Source organism: Ceratotherium simum, chromosome 3, assembly GCF_057802395.1.
Source record: "Ceratotherium simum simum isolate JZ-2026a chromosome 3, ASM5780239v1, whole genome shotgun sequence".
Taxonomy (NCBI): Eukaryota; Metazoa; Chordata; class Mammalia; order Perissodactyla; family Rhinocerotidae; genus Ceratotherium; species Ceratotherium simum.
In genome coordinates, this window is record NC_141902.1 from 31,154,889 (window position 1) to 31,170,359 (window position 15,471).

General features: G+C 40.5%; 2 protein-coding genes across 8 annotated transcripts in view; one reads left to right on the plus strand and one right to left on the minus strand.

Moving 5' to 3' along the window:
* SLC12A6 (solute carrier family 12 member 6) overlaps positions 1–9,974 on the plus strand; it is an 86,006-nt gene extending 76,032 nt beyond the window's left edge. For all 6 annotated transcript variants that reach the window (XM_004421363.3, XM_004421366.3, XM_087424640.1 and 3 more), the window contains 9 exons: positions 182–286; positions 689–857; positions 2,197–2,392; positions 2,976–3,145; positions 4,144–4,275; positions 4,893–5,000; positions 5,210–5,394; positions 5,780–5,913; positions 6,846–9,974. In XM_004421363.3, coding sequence (XP_004421420.1) covers positions 182–286; positions 689–857; positions 2,197–2,392; positions 2,976–3,145; positions 4,144–4,275; positions 4,893–5,000; positions 5,210–5,394; positions 5,780–5,913; positions 6,846–6,937 — 1,291 coding nt within the window. In that variant the 3' untranslated portion in view covers positions 6,938–9,974. The remainder of the gene's footprint in view (positions 1–181; positions 287–688; positions 858–2,196; positions 2,393–2,975; positions 3,146–4,143; positions 4,276–4,892; positions 5,001–5,209; positions 5,395–5,779; positions 5,914–6,845) is intronic.
* EMC4 (ER membrane protein complex subunit 4) lies at positions 9,643–14,374 on the minus strand. 2 transcript variants are annotated; one of them, XM_004421369.3, is made up of 5 exons: positions 14,197–14,372; positions 13,744–13,858; positions 10,901–11,054; positions 10,429–10,589; positions 9,643–10,215 (listed from the first exon to the last, which is right to left on the minus strand). In XM_004421369.3, the coding sequence occupies exons 1-5, from the start codon at positions 14,280–14,282 to the stop codon at positions 10,180–10,182; spliced, it is 552 nt and encodes a 183-aa protein (XP_004421426.1). In that variant the 5' UTR covers positions 14,283–14,372; the 3' UTR covers positions 9,643–10,179. The 2 variants fall into 2 exon arrangements, with proteins under 2 accessions (XP_004421426.1, XP_087280795.1); XM_087424669.1 differs by lacking the exon at positions 10,429–10,589 and having other exon boundaries at positions 14,197–14,374.
* Positions 14,375–15,471: the final 1,097 nt, after the last annotated feature.

A 15,471-nucleotide genomic window follows, 5' to 3' on the forward strand; every position in this document is an offset into this window, starting at 1 on the left:
ATATGGGATGCCTCCACAGCATGGCTTGCCAAGCAGTGCGTCGGTGCGCGCCCGGGATCCAAACTAGCGAACCCTGGGCCTCCGCAGCAGAGCGCGCACACTTAACTGCTTGCGCCAGCAGGCCGGCCCCTGTACTTGCTATAGGTTAAATCTGTCTCTGCTCTTCTTCTTTTTCTCCCAGAGCTGAAAAAGAATGGGGTGATGGTATCCGTGGTCTGTCCCTCAGTGCAGCCCGGTTTGCTTTGCTTCGGCTGGAGGAAGGACCTCCCCACACTAAAAACTGGAGGTAAAGAAATAAACCAAGCTTAGTAGTGTTTGGCACGTAGTTAACCCACAGAAATGTGTGCTTCGTTGATTACAGGATAAGGAAATCTCATGACTCAGGAATTGACGTAACGGACCTGTTTTGAACAATCCCAAATCCTTGATCCTTTGTTCACTTTTGTTTATATGATACACTCTCTAGACTTCTACCTTTTTTATTCTTCCTTGAAGATTGATCAATTTGAGGTGATATTGGGAAGACTCAAAGTAACTCTATTCTCTCATCCTATCATTTCCTCTAATCTCTTCCTTCTGTTAAATTACATGTTTTATACAGATCTCCTGAGTTAAAGGGTAGAATTGTCATTCTTTTCTCCAAACCCGAAATGTTTTATCCCCTCCTCCCCCGCCAACCTCTTTACAGGCCTCAGTTGCTTGTATTGCTGAAACTGGATGAAGACTTACACGTCAAGCATCCTCGCCTCCTCACCTTTGCTTCACAGCTTAAAGCAGGAAAGGGTCTTACTATTGTGGGCTCTGTCATCGTGGGGAACTTCCTGGAGAACTATGGTGAAGCTTTAGCTGCTGAGCAGGTAAGAGTCAAGGCTTATTGGCTTAGTGGAATTTAGCTCATGGTTTTGTGATGTTAAGGAGTAAGACCTCAGATTTCTAAGTTAATCCCTTTCCCGAGTGATGTAGGAGGTTTCCTTCTTAGTGCTGACTTTTGAACAGTCATATTTTCCCAAATAATAAGATGACCCAGAAGATAGTAATTTATTCTTTCTTTCATTTAAAAAGCATTACTAAACCAAAAGATAATCAAGGCTAAGCACTATTTCCAAATAGACTCCAAACATTGACTCAGCCCTGAGAGAAGTCACGTACATAAATCTCTCCCTTGAACTGTGGAGATGGTTCCTCTCAATCTTGTGACAACAAGGAGCAATGGGCAACTTTTCTTCCTCTTTACTAATCTACGTGGTATCATGAGCAAGATGGCTTTGCTATTTCTGATTAGCTTACTGAATATTAAAGTTCTCTGTGAATAAGAAAGTAATTTTCATTCTAATACTTAGTATAAATGATAGGACTAACTCTGTTTTTGGAGAAACTTTGTTACATTTCAGAATTTTCACTGGATTGCATTTTGAAATGCTTGGAAACCCTAAAAACTAGAAATGCTGAAGAAACATTAGTCCAGAATGATGATAAAAAATAAATAAAAGGCACAGGATTGGAAATCAAGAGACCCTGCTTATTATCCTAGCTATGCCACTGGCTTAATCTGTGCCTTTAGGAAAATCATGTCCATTTTTCACATCATTATTCCCTTCACCTTTCCACCAAGAGGGTAGAGTAAGAGTAAATGAAATATTATCTGCAAATTGGCTTGAATAAATAAAAGAATAGTAAAGCAAATACAAGTGTCATCAGTAATCAGTAAATATCAAAAAGGATATGGAAATAGGAAAACCAAAAAGAAAACATACCTGAGAACATTCTAATGTGAAACTGAATCATCGATTGAATTTCTAGTACTAGGAGTCAGGGCATGACTGGGACTGAGGAAGAAAGAAGGTCATGTTCACACTCACCCTGGTCAACTAAGAAAGAGTATTGAATAGTCCCTTGGTGGAGGTCCCTGCTCTGTTTTTTTGGTATGTTACAAGGAAAGAAAAGCAGCAGAGAGAAAAAGGCAGAGGAACTGCATATAGACCACCAGCTGTCTATGTAGTAAGCACTTAGAAAACAAAAAAGACAAAGGATAATGACATGTCCTTGGGAGAATTTTAACTTTTCGGACTTTTCTGTAGGAGTTATGGTCTTATGCAGAGTTTGGAAAGAGGACGGGAATATAATATGGAGATGGAGTAATAGGTTAAAAAAGTCCAGTACGAAACAGTTCAGTGTGAGGTTCTGTCTCTCTTTCAGACCGTAAAGCACCTAATGGAGGCAGAGAAGGTGAAAGGATTCTGCCAACTGGTGGTGGCCGCTAAGCTGAGAGAGGGCATTTCCCACCTCATCCAGTCATGTGGCCTTGGGGGCATGAAGCATAACACGGTGGTGATGGGATGGCCTAATGGCTGGCGCCAGAGTGAAGATGCTCGAGCTTGGAAAACTTTTATTGGTATAAAACACTTCTTATATTATCCTGAGGGCCCAAATAGGGGATATAGTTAAATCCCTGTCATGCTAACCTCACCCCCTAGCCTCCTAAAATAGAGACTATGCCATTGCTGAAGCATAGCCTTATAAGGGCACCTAAATAACCACTGGTAGTTAATAACCTGATTCTGCTCACCTCTCCAGCTATACATTATGTTCATGAATTGTTTATCTCTGTCAAGTCTTAGGTTAGATATTATCTGTGAAATTGCCATGGTTTCATTTGTGATCTCCCACCCTGATATTTTCATAGGAATTGGAAGGATTGTCCTTCAGCATCAAAATCGCCCAAATTCATATATCCTCCCCTTAGAAATGTAGTAATCAGAATATATCTAGTAATGTAAATCATGGTTCTCAATCTAATTATGTTAACTATTCAGATTTTTCTCAATGATTTTTGTTACTTGATGTAACCTACTATGTAAATAGGACACCTGGCTCAAAGAAATGTAGAAGAGCTTTATCCTTGGTTTCCTGACATGGTGGGAAGCAAGGCAAGGATTCTTCTCTGCTTCTCCTAATTCTCTCTGTTTTCTCCCTAGGCACAGTTCGAGTGACAACTGCTGCCCGTCTGGCCCTGCTGGTGGCTAAAAACATCTCCTTCTTTCCCAGCAATGTGGAGCAGTTTTCTGAGGGCAACATTGACGTGTGGTGGATTGTGCATGATGGGGGGATGCTCATGTTATTACCATTTCTACTTAAACAGCACAAGGTATTTTAGACATCTTTTTAAAAAAGTCTTTCTGGGGCCAGCCCCGTGGCTTAGCAGTTAAGTGCGCGCACTCCGCTACTGGCGGCCCGGGTTCGGATCCCGGGTGCGCACCGACGCACCGCTTCTCCGGCCATGCTGAGGCCGCGTCCCACATACAGCAACTAGAAGGATGTGCAACTACGACATACAACTATCTACTGGGGCGTTGGGGGCAAAAAAAGGAGGAGGATTGGCAATAGATGTTAGCTCAGGGCCGGTCTTCCTCAGCAAAAAGAGGAGGATTAGCATGGATGTTAGCTCAGGGCTGATCTTCCTCACAAAAAAATAAAAAAGTCTTTCTCCCTTAATATCTGTCCTGGTTCACTAGACAAATTCTTCCTCTTTGATTCTGCAGTGTTGGGGCTTAGAATCAGAAGAGATGAGACTGTTCTTGGCTCTCCCGTGATCTCAGTTTCAACCTTATGAGAAATAGTTTTCTTTGTAGTTGATACCTACCTATCTCCAGGTGAAATTCAGCAAATTAATGAAGTGCCATATGAGCCCTTGGAAAAAACATTAACAAATGAACACATCTTTTAAAAAAAAAAAAAGACCAAAGTCTCTCAAACACTGGAAACCTAAAGGTGTATATCTTACACATATATATGCTCATCCTTTGGTAAGACTAATTAAACTGAAATTTAAAATAGCAAACAGAGTCTGCATGGTGTCATCAATATGCTATCTGAATAAAGCACCCTCTTAACATATCACATGCCATCTTTTCCTTTTTGCCAGTTTTTTTCTTGTTACGAAATTAAGAATTCCTTAAAAACTGTATTTAATGTGTTTTTTAATCATGCTTTTGACCTAATAAATAATATAGCAAGCAGGAAGCTAGGAACAAATATCCTGATAATACAGCAAGATTGTTCTAGGCAAAAATGCCTCGTGTTTCAGGAAATAACTCTTTTGCTTTCTTGCATCTAATTTTCCATGTATGTATGGTACTTTCTCAGGTGTGGCGAAAATGCAGCATACGGATCTTCACAGTAGCCCAACTAGAAGACAACAGTATTCAGATGAAGAAGGACCTGGCCACCTTCCTGTACCACCTACGCATTGAGGCAGAGGTGGAGGTGGTGGAAATGGTGAGAAAGCTGAGTTTGAGATCAAAGAGACCACACCTCCCCCGCCGTCCACCCTGTCTTCCTAGACCCGTTTTTGGTTTGGGATATTCTTCAGCTGCAAATGTGGATTAGTCCCTTAATTGCAACAAAACCCTAACATATTGATCTAGATGAGTGGAACGTGTATGTGATGTGCCTTTGGTGGTGGTTTTTATTTTTGCTTTCTTGTTTGTTTGTTACACAGCCCTTATATTTCTGCCAGATTTTTGTCTGCTTAATAAAGTTTTATTAAGTTTTAATTAATATATTCATGCTAAAATAACACATAGCTTTTTTTTATGTATAACCTGGCAGTATTAAAAAAAAAGAGAAAGATTAGAGTCTGTGTTTCGTGATTCCAGGAAACATATATGTAATAGTTAGATTATGGAAAAGACTCTCAGGGCTTCTGGATTTGATCTACAGTCTACAATATTGTATTTATGTAGCTCAATGACTAAACAAAATAGGAGTGAATGAAACTTAGGTTGATATTGTGATACTTTCTCTGTTAATTTAGTGAGTGGAAATGAAAATGTATGGTTTGTCCTTCTTTCTCCTTTGTGCTTATTGCCCACTCTGTGTGATATCTTTGGCAGCATGACAGTGACATATCAGCTTATACTTATGAGCGCACCCTGATGATGGAGCAAAGGTCCCAGATGCTCCGACACATGCGTCTATCCAAAACAGAGCGGGACAGAGAGGTGAGACCTTGCTGCATCGATCTAACCTTGGCCCTATGAAGTCTGTCACTGAAAGGGATGATACCGTATTGTTCTCATAGATGACAGATTCTTTCCTTCTCACTTTATCAGTTATTCCACTATAACCACATTATTGTTTCAAAATAATTGAAGATGAAGGATGAGAGAAAATTGGGTATAGAGTCATAGCTGTGTTGGGCCTTCCTCAGGCACAGCTGGTGAAAGATCGCAACTCAATGCTACGATTGACCAGCATTGGCTCTGATGAGGATGAAGAGACAGAAACCTATCAGGAGAAGGTGCACATGACTTGGACAAAAGACAAGTACATGGCATCCCGGGGGCAAAAGGCTAAGTCAATGGAAGGATTCCAGGACCTGCTTAACATGCGTCCGTAAGTTTTCCAGCTCACAAGCTTATCACATAACATAGTATCCTGGTCAGTGCCACAGATGTGACTTTGCCTGGATACACAGGATGGAGTCTCTTCTTCATTTCACCCCAAATCCAGCCATCTCTCTATTGTTTGCCTATGCATATCAGGTACCAATTAACATTCAACACAAGCTAACCATCCTTCTTCCTCTCCATAGTGTGTTCCTGATATAAAACAGTGAAAAATTGTAGAGTGAGAAAATTCAGGATATTAATATTATAAGGAAATCATTTGTTCATTACATTATTCATATTCAAAGCAAAACTCTGTATGTCAAGTTTTTTAAGGTTGGCTCAATGCCTGGTTTTCTCTTTGCCTTAACCACCTGTTTCTTTCCCCACAGGGACCAGTCCAATGTGAGGCGGATGCATACAGCTGTGAAGCTCAATGAGGTTATAGTTAACAAGTCCCATGAAGCAAAGCTGGTTTTGTTGAATATGCCAGGGCCACCCCGAAACCCTGAGGGTGATGAAAACTGTATCCTTTCCAAGAGTGGAGCTACCAGTAGGGGAGATCTTAGTCTGTTTCTTAGATGAGACCACTGGGTAACTGTAAAACTCATTGTCCATGCCCCATTTCCCTCTTGAGGAGGGAAGACTCTTAAAAGTCTTAGGCAAGGATTCTTACAGAGTAGTGAGGTTAATCTCTTTTGGGGAAGTTGTGGGTGTAATATGTTCTCTCTGAACCCTAAAGAGACTTTAGGTGGTATATTTGCAACATGCCTTCTAACATTCAGTGTATAGAACCCTTTATGACAATCCTAGAGACAGAATACCCACATCCTTTCCTCTTTTCAGGCTCTACCCACTTGGCAAAGCCTCTTTCTTTTGGATGGAGTAAAGAAAGAAGCAGTTGAAGTGGAACCTCCTCTAACTGAGGGGAAAAAAAGAGATAAAGGTTCTTCCTCATACCCTGATCCCAGGATTGTTTTTTTGGGACCCCTTCAGCACTGCAGTGGCATAGACTGGCCCATTCCCACCAGTAGCATTAAGGAAAAGAGGTTAGAAGAGAAAAGAAAAATCTAACTTGAGCAGCTTCACTTAGAAATTACTTGGGTTCTCTTGAGCACTCTTAGAAGCTGCCCTGTTGTGGCTTTTTCTTCTTTTTTGGCTTATGTTACTATGTAGTGATAACAATTACTTGTGGGTTTCCCTATTTTTTAATAACATTCAGAAAAAATCTGACAAATGAGTCTTATATATGCAAAAGGACTAGATCCCTGGATTACTTCACAGGGTTAAATTGAGTTTAACAGAGTTCAGACTTCTCCAATTCTGAGTATATAATAATTCAAACTAGCAGCTTTTTTTTTTGCAGCTTTGTAGTAAGATAAAACTCAGATTATCATGACGCCAGGTTGTAAAGTGTGCTCTTCTCCTGCCTGTTTGTCTCCTTGACAAATTCTGAAGACATGGAGTTCCTAGAAGTGCTAACTGAGGGATTAGAGCGAGTCCTCCTTGTCCGAGGTGGTGGCAGTGAAGTGATCACCATTTATTCATAATCTACTCCTGAATGACTCTGCATGGCCTCACCTTTCCTAAAAGGCTTCCATCCTCCATGGAAGTGCCAGCTCTTTACTACCACTCCTATCGACTGGAGGCCTGTGTTCTGTACACATCACACTGAACTCTTGATGAGCTGAGCCTCAAGTACTTGCGCAAAAAAGTACAAATAGAGCTGCTCTTCGCTACCATATGATCTGCTGTCCTTACAGAAGCAGCAAATATCCCCTCAACATCAGAACAATAATCAGGTCCTAAAAGCCATGTCTGCACCAGTTGAAGGCAAGTTAAGATTAACTAGCTAAGCGAATAAAATGAATTGGCAAAAGGGATGCTAGAAGTTCAACTGAAGACAAAAAGCAAGTACTCATCCAGCATTAAAGATGAGTCTCAGAAGTCATGGTTTGATGATGACACCACAGGAGTAACAGCCAGAGACACAGCCTCATCATAAGAATTCATGGCCAAATATATGGGGACCTAACATCCTTGTGGAGGTAACCTGTGGCAAGCCAAGATGAAAATCTTTTTGAGCTAATTTTCTTTAATACATCCATCCACTGCTCTCCAGAACTCTCATTTTATATTAGGGTACTAATATACAGAAACTGAAACATGGCTGCAGCCTCTACTTCTTCCTCCAAAACAAGATTCCCCCAAAATACCAGGTTTAAGTACGTATACTGTGTGGTATAGATTTCACCTGTTTCTCAAAACCCATTCTGTGGTTAAGGCTGTAATACAGGTAGTGTTACCATGGAAATTGTTTTTTAAAGGGTGGAGTAAAAATTATTTCTTTCAGGTTCTTTTCAAATGACCAAACTAAGGGAACTCCAAAAGGTAGCTATTAAGATTTACTGAAATACAGTCTGTGGTTACCTAAGTGACATGGGCATAACATATAAGCTGTTACCTAAGAAATATAGATGATGATGCACATTGACCAATAGGTTCTCCTTTCCTTCTCCCTTTTATGCCCTCTGGGTTAGCAGGCACAGGTCAAAAATCATATGAACAAATACTAGGAAGACTGGCTAAAATCCTTCCCTTATAAGCTTTGGACTGTCTTTTAAACGGAGAATCCAGCAGTGGAATTCCAAGTTCTAGAGCCATATTCCTTCCAGAGTGCCAAAGTTACTGAGCTGCTGCTACTCTTCTTACCTACGTCACCTAAGTGGCATACAGTTGGCATTGGCCTGATTCAAGAAACTTTTCTTTCACTAAGAAACCTGTGGACTCATTTCCAAAGCCATAGTGAAGACTTGAGGCACTCACCTAAATGCCCCGAGTATGACCATTTTTCTTTTTCCCTTTAAATTTCATTCTGACTGCAGAAATTTGGCTCTAAACTAAGAAATTATCCAAGCCAACAGTCTTCTGCTATTTCAGTTTTATTTTCAGAAAGCTCTGTGTCAAAGAAATACTTGTGCAAGATTAGCTTTGTATTTGCTAATTTACTGATCACAAAAAACCTGGCTTTCAAGCATAGGGAAAACTACCCTGTGTGGCTGAATGGTAATTTCAAATATGTGAAATCTTCATTTCTTTTACAGGGAAGATATTTAGAAAAACTGTTTGGCCTGTATTCATGGCTGCTTTTGAATTTCACTTTATTAATGATAAATAGTGCCACTCTTTTTTGACTACTCAATAGGATATGGAGCAAGCTGACCTATGTGCTAGCAGACTATTCATTTGACCCTTTTGGACAGAGTAGAAAACCCTGCAATATGGCTTAAGAAATTAGTCATTTTGATTTTGCTCTTCTTTCAACCTCCAGGCCCAGTCAGGGTAGCAAAGCAGACAAAACCTTAGTCTTTTTTTTCCTGCTCCTTCTTGCAGAGGGTAGAAGCATTGTTTACAACTTCCATTGCAACACTCCATTGCTTAGTTGAGTCCAACAACAGTGGGACAGGTTCCCTAGGACCCAAGATATCGAAGCCCCACGCTCTAAAGGTCAGGCTGCCCAGGAATTCCTCTACATTAACACACACCCTCTGGCCCAAGTGATCTTTATATATATATATTTTTTCCATATAGAAAAAATATGAGCAGAAAATAAAGTTAGTATTAGAAGAGCTTTTTGTGATAAGAGCTCTGTAAGAATCTTTTAAAGGGACAAAGGAATTCGTAGCTAATACAGCCACTGCTTCAGCCCCTAAAACACAAAATCACCATTACACAGGAAAATGGTTCTTAGGCCAGATTTAGACATCTTTGTCTAGAGATGTCTAGACATCTCGAGATGTCTGTGTTTCATGTCTGTGTTGCTTATGTTGTTTGTCTGCAAAGGGTCTTGTCTCTTTTAATCACTGCAAATAAAGCAATACCGAAAACCTGAGAGAGAATGCACCTTAGGGGAAGGGGCTTTGTGTTTCAAGGAGGAAGAGAAAGGAAAGACCTCCTCCTGCCTTTTGAATAAGATCTGGCTTTTAAGTCTTAGCTATGACTTTACCAGGGCAGGTTATGATAATATACATTCTCCAACTGCTGGCCCTCTGCCTTCTATAGCTATCTTAAAAGCTGAAGTTTGAATTGCAGCATCTGCTTGACAGGTGCCAGGTTCCTCTTGGCAGGGGAAAGATCACTACTTTTATCTTCCATTGCCTCAGATTCCTGTGGCCCCAACAATCCCGCCAATCTTTATTCCCCCCTAAATGTGTTACAAACCCATTATTGTGGATATTAAAGTAAGGTAAGCGTATTTATGTGCTCTTTTTGTGTGGTTTATTTTTCTTTTCATCATGTATAATCTGAATCGAGCATCCGTTTCTCACATTTTCCACAAGTGTCTCCAACAGAATTTTTATGTCCCAGCTTGTATTAAATAGAAGTGAAATATTAAGGAAAATAGATTTAAGGGAAACTTGTGCAACTTTTTTTAAGCATTGTTCTCAACCATTTAATTTATTAAAAGGAGATGCTGCTGTGGTTCTTGATTTAGCAGCAACCATTCTTTTGTTTACATAGAGTTGTGGCTTTGTTTTGCTCTGTACTGGAAACATAAATAAAGTTTTCTACATTATTTTCGGTCAAGGGTTGTGGTATAGTTTCTTTGTGTTTGCAGTGACATGTACATTGTCTTTCTAGGATTTGTCTCCTCACCATGGAGAAAAGAAAGCTTTTGGTTCTTTTCAGCATGAATGATAATGTTAAGGTTAGTGTGCTGAGGAGGAGCCACGGGGCATAAAGAAGGTTGTAAATGAGATCCAAATAGGCACCAGGTGCTTCTTTCTCAGGTTCACAAAAGCAATCCTCCACCACTGAACTCCATCCTCTGAAACAAGAAAAAGTAAATATTAAGTGGTGAATGAGTGTTTAATCACAAGATCTATTTTGCTTTATCCTTAAAAAATAACAACTTGCAAACTCCTAATGGATCTACTTCTTAAGAAATGAGCTCTAATACCAGCTAATCCCCCACCATCAAATGGGCCAGCTATTTACTGTATATTACAACTGCCCAGAATTTAACTTTTCTTTTCCTTACCTCTGGGGGCTCAATGAAGGCTAACCAATCTGACGCATGTGTAGGCAACAGTCCCATTGACTGGCATTTATAAACAGCCAGTGCCAAACCCATGAGGTTCCCAATGAGATATACCAAACCCTGAAGAAACTTCTGGCTTGAACTTTCTAGCATCTTGAAAGCTGTTGGGGTAAAAGAAAGTGTCAAAACCCAAACAACTTTTTTCAATATGAATCAGGCCATATATTAAAAAAATATAAATAATATAGACAGACCCATAGTAAGAGAGCAAATAGGACCATTAAAGGTGAACAAAAAACCGTAATAAGCACTCTTTCCCCCACATGCCACCACCACTACCATCACCACCCTCCACACTCTCCTCCTGCAACTAGGTAAGAGCTGTGCCAAAGATTTCTAATTAGGTTTTGCCTAAGAATTTGCCTTTAATTTTTAAAACCTAAGTAAAGGTTATTATTTCAAGAATACTTACTGGCTGATATGGCCATAAGTGCCTGAATGGGTCGCCAAGCCATCATACACACCATCATAGTAGGGAAGATGGAGATAGTATTGCCTGCCATGTACATGATAAAGAGGTTCATGGGAATCTGTTTGAGAGGACCCAAGGCGATGTCCCAGCAGCGCTAAAATAAACACAATTTTAACCTCTGATCATTATTCTCAGTCCCACATTTATCACTGATGTTAAAGTCAAATGAACACAATTCCCAATTCTGTGCTTCTGACTGAGCTAACTCCTGAATTTCACCACCTCTGCCCTTCCCCATGTTGCCACAGGAAGCTCACACTTCTAAAGAAAGATAAGGTATCCTCAACATTTGTTGTTTTTCCCTATGGGTTTTTCAGAGGGCATTTTTCCCCATGATTTCTGCTAAAGAAAAGATTCCCTGGTGCTGACCCAGTGGCGTAGTGGTTAAGTTCGCGTACTCCGCTGCGGTGGCCTGGAGTTTGCAGGTTCGGATCCCAGGCGTGCACCAACGCACCACTGGTCAAGCCATGCTGTGGCAGCATCCCATATAAAGTAGAGGAAGATGGGCACGGATGCTAATGCAGGGCCAATCTTCCTCAGCAAAAAGAGGAGGATTGGCATCGGATGTTAGCTCAGGGCTGGTCTGCCTCACAAAAAAAAAAAGATTCCCTACTTTTGCTCTTGTACTTCTGCATCTATCATTGTCCCATCCACAACAGGAGAAACAGATAAATTCACATAGTAGGAGATCAACACACCTCAATAAATAACTAATAGGACAAAGAGACAAATCAAGACACAGAAGATTTTAATGACATTATTAACAAACTTAACCCAACTGACATACAGATCATTACATCCAACAGTTGCAGAATTCACATTCTTTTCCAACACACGAGACATTTACAAAAACTGACTAGTTTCTGAGCCATGGAGAAAGTGTCATTAACTCTAAAAGAACTCAATGATAAAAAGCATGTTCTTTGATTACAATGCAAATAAGCCAAAAGTCAATAACAAAAAGATAACTATAAAATCCTCTATGTGTTGCAAAGCCACTAATCAAGACATTACAATGGAAAACAAATATCATTAGCTGATAACAAAAATACCACATATTAAGACTTGTGGGACACAGCTAGAGCTCTGAGAAATTTATAACCTTAAATACATATTAGAAGACTAAAAGTATCTAAGCATCTATTTCAAGAAGTTAGAAAAAGAATAAAGTTAGAAATGAAAAGGAAAAAGGAGAGCAGAAATTAATGAAATTTTCTCTACATCAAAGAAGCCAAAGGTGTTTTGCTGAAAAGATTAATAAAATCAATACTGGTGAGCCTGATGAAGACAAAAGAAGACAATTATTCATCAGGAATATAAAAAGGGACATCTCTATAGGTCTTGTCATCATATTATGAATTTTGGGAAATAGATAAATTCCTAGAAAAAAATATGACTTACCTAAATAGCATAATTGGAAATTTAAATAGCTTATAACTGTTTAAGAAACTAGTTCTGTAATTAAGCCCAGATGGTTTCCTTTGGCAAATTCTAAACATTGAAGGAAAAAATAAAGCCAATTTTATACAAACTCTTTCAGGGAATAAAAAAAGGAATATAATATTCTACAACGAACTATATGGGGCCTCATAAATACCAAAACCTGACGAGGACACTAGGAGAAAAGTTTACAGACTGATACCACTCATGAACTTAAGTGCAAAAATCCTAAACAAAATATTAACAAAGTAAACCTAGCTATATAAAAAGAATAATATACCACTATCCATTTGGGTTTATTCACATTAAAAGAATAAATGGCCATATTTGTAAACAGTTCCCTAATTTGTTATTTACATAGAAGATCATTTATGCGGGAGTTTAAAAATCAAATCTCCATACAACAAAACTGTTCTAAAAGAAGTATTTTATGATAATCTACCTTTAAAATAAAGCCACTTTAATAATACTTTACTATCATGTATTATTCATATTACACTTTGACGTACTGAGATGAAAAATGATAGGTAGATAGTTATCAAGAAAAGCACTGATAACAGCTCTGTCGTTTTCATGTTGCGGAAATCACTGCATTTCGTGCAACAAAGATCATTTAGTATTGAACAATATTAAGGCTGAGAGGAAAGAAAGTGCCAGGCACTGTTCTAGGCACTTGGGAGACAAAATTCTGCTATTATGGAGCTTACAAGAGTGAAAACGACAGCTAATAAAATAACTACATCATATATATGAATGACATGGAGAAATATAAAGTAGGAAAACAGGATACAGAGTGCCATGAGGGTAGGCTTCACTAAGAAGGTAACATTTGAGAGACCTAAAGGAGGTGAGAGAGCAAGTCATAAGGGTATCTGGGGGAAAATTCTTCTAGGAAAAGGGAAAAACAAGTACAAAAAGCCTCAGATGGAGGCTTGCCTAGCATATTTAAGGAGTAGCAAGGAGGCCATTCTGACTAGCGTGGAGTGAACAACGTGGAAAGTGGTAGGATATGAAGTGGCTTAGACCAGGATAACAGGTGAAGGTAATAAGAAGCAGTGAGCAGTAAGAGTAGAAAAGGAGGACTCCAATTGGAAGGCGTTGCCAGATAATTTTCTACCTACTTTCTTATACCTATGTTCAAACACCTTTTATTTTTCCGATCAGTAAGCACTTTGGAGCTGATATGTAAACTACTTTAACACTAATCTCAAGCAGTTTAGCTACCAAACATTCGGGATAACGGCCACGTACAATAAGATATCCATATGCTGTCCGGGAGTGGGGGGGTGGGTGTGTAGGTCAGGACTGGCCCAAGGACTACGGTGACATCTACACCTCTGTACCTTCTCCACAAGGATCCGGTCTGTCTCTTGTACGCTGGTATCAGGCACTTGCTTGTCCAAGTAACCGACTGGGTACAGCGAGTCTCCCTGGCCACCGCCCCGGTCACTTCGGCCCCTAAAGAACCAAACCAAGAAACTAAGGCTGCAACATCCCATACTTAGTATCCACATTTCCTGTTCTACTAATCACAGAAATCAAGATCCTCAGACGCTCCTACTCAGATTAGACAGAGCCCTCTCGCGGGTTCGTCAGGCCCTGGCCTATTGAGAAGACTGAAATAAGCATCTTTTGGACACAGCAACCAACACGGCAAAGAAGCCGCTAGCTCCCCAGGAGACGTCTTTGTGCCACTCCCCCTTTTCAGAGACTTGTTCCTGAGGGCTCAGGTTCTATTCCTCTGGGGCAGATCTGGGGTGAAGGCTCTGTTGTCGAGATTCGCCCCGGCTCCTCACCTGCTGCCTCCTCCAGGCCCGCTCAGCTCAATGGCCCACTTGAAGCGCCGGCCTCGGTTGGCCACCAGACTCCCCTGGGCCGTCATGGCAAGTGCCACCTACGAAAGCGGCAAAGCTCTTCACCCTAAAGCGTAGCCGGGGCTCGGGTCCACTGCGCCCGCAACTTCTTCCTGTCTCTCTGCAAGCCCACTTCCGGCGCGTCGCATAGGCGTCACCCGGAAAGCGGCGGGAGGAGGATCGAAGGGAGGGTATTCCGAGCTAGAGAAGCGGCGAGGAGGCAGGGCAGATGGAGTTTAGCTTTCTAGAGACACTTCAGCGCGTTTCCCTCCTTTCTGAAGAGGCCTGTTTTCTGAGGTGCGCTCTACGGGACAGGGAAAGTCTGTACTGACTCTGCTTTAGGAGTTGAAGCCAAGAAGAGCTTCTTGAGCTCTTCCGTGATCACGGGAACACAAGATTCAGATCTCCGTTTAAATCCTGGCTTCACCACGGATTTTGTGATCTTGAGCGAGTTATTTAGAGTATTGAATGTGCACCGTGTTCCAGGGGTTTTGTGTTTATTATTTAATTTAATTCTCATAGTAATCCCGCGAGATAAATAGTTCTATCCCCGCTCTGCTCAAAAGCTAGGAGGCAGTGTGGGCGTGGGGAGGTTCGTGGGCTCGAGATTCAGATGGCCTTCTTTTGAATCCTGGCTTTATTCATCATTATGTGACCTTGAACAAGTTAAGTCCTTTTTGTAAACCTCTTCATGTGTAAAAGTTGGATAACCTACCTGCTTTCAAGGCTTGTGAGGTTAAATGGAGGAATGCCCGCCACATATGCATGATGTGTTTTTAAATAGTGTACATTATTCGTAGCGAACAGGTTTTGTATTCAATTGTATACCTATATAATAATTTAACCTATTATTGGATATTGAAGTTGTTTCCTGGTTTTTTTCCACCTTAATAACCAATGTTGCTGTGAACGTCCTTGTATGTCTTAGGTTTCCTTAAGTTAAATACCTAGACGTGCAATTGCTGGATCAAAGAATATGCGTATTTTTAAGGAATTTTCATTTAAAATGCCCGCTAGGAAAATTGCACCCATTTACATTCCATATGCTTTATAATTTTTTTAAAATTGCCCGTTTGAAAATAGTACTGTATTGCTCTTTAATTTGCATTTCTTTGACTCCAAGGTATATTGATACGGGGCGGGTGTGGGGAGAGGAGGAGTGCTGTGCAAGTGTGGTTAGGAAGAAAGGTTGAAAAGGGCCAGCTAAAGAGTTTGGAC

Bases quoted from the DNA above. Each gene is read 5' to 3' on its own strand.
- EMC4 (XM_004421369.3), bottom strand. From the start codon at position 14,282: ATGACGGCCCAGGGGAGTCTGGTGGCCAACCGAGGCCGGCGCTTCAAG. The intron at 11,055-13,743 runs GTACAGAGGTGT...TGTTTATTTTAG, and splicing joins ACCGGATCCTTGTGGAGAAG to CGCTGCTGGGACATCGCCTT. The intron at 10,216-10,428 runs GTAAGGAAAAGA...TTCTTGTTTCAG, and splicing joins CCTTCATTGAGCCCCCAGAG to AGGATGGAGTTCAGTGGTGG.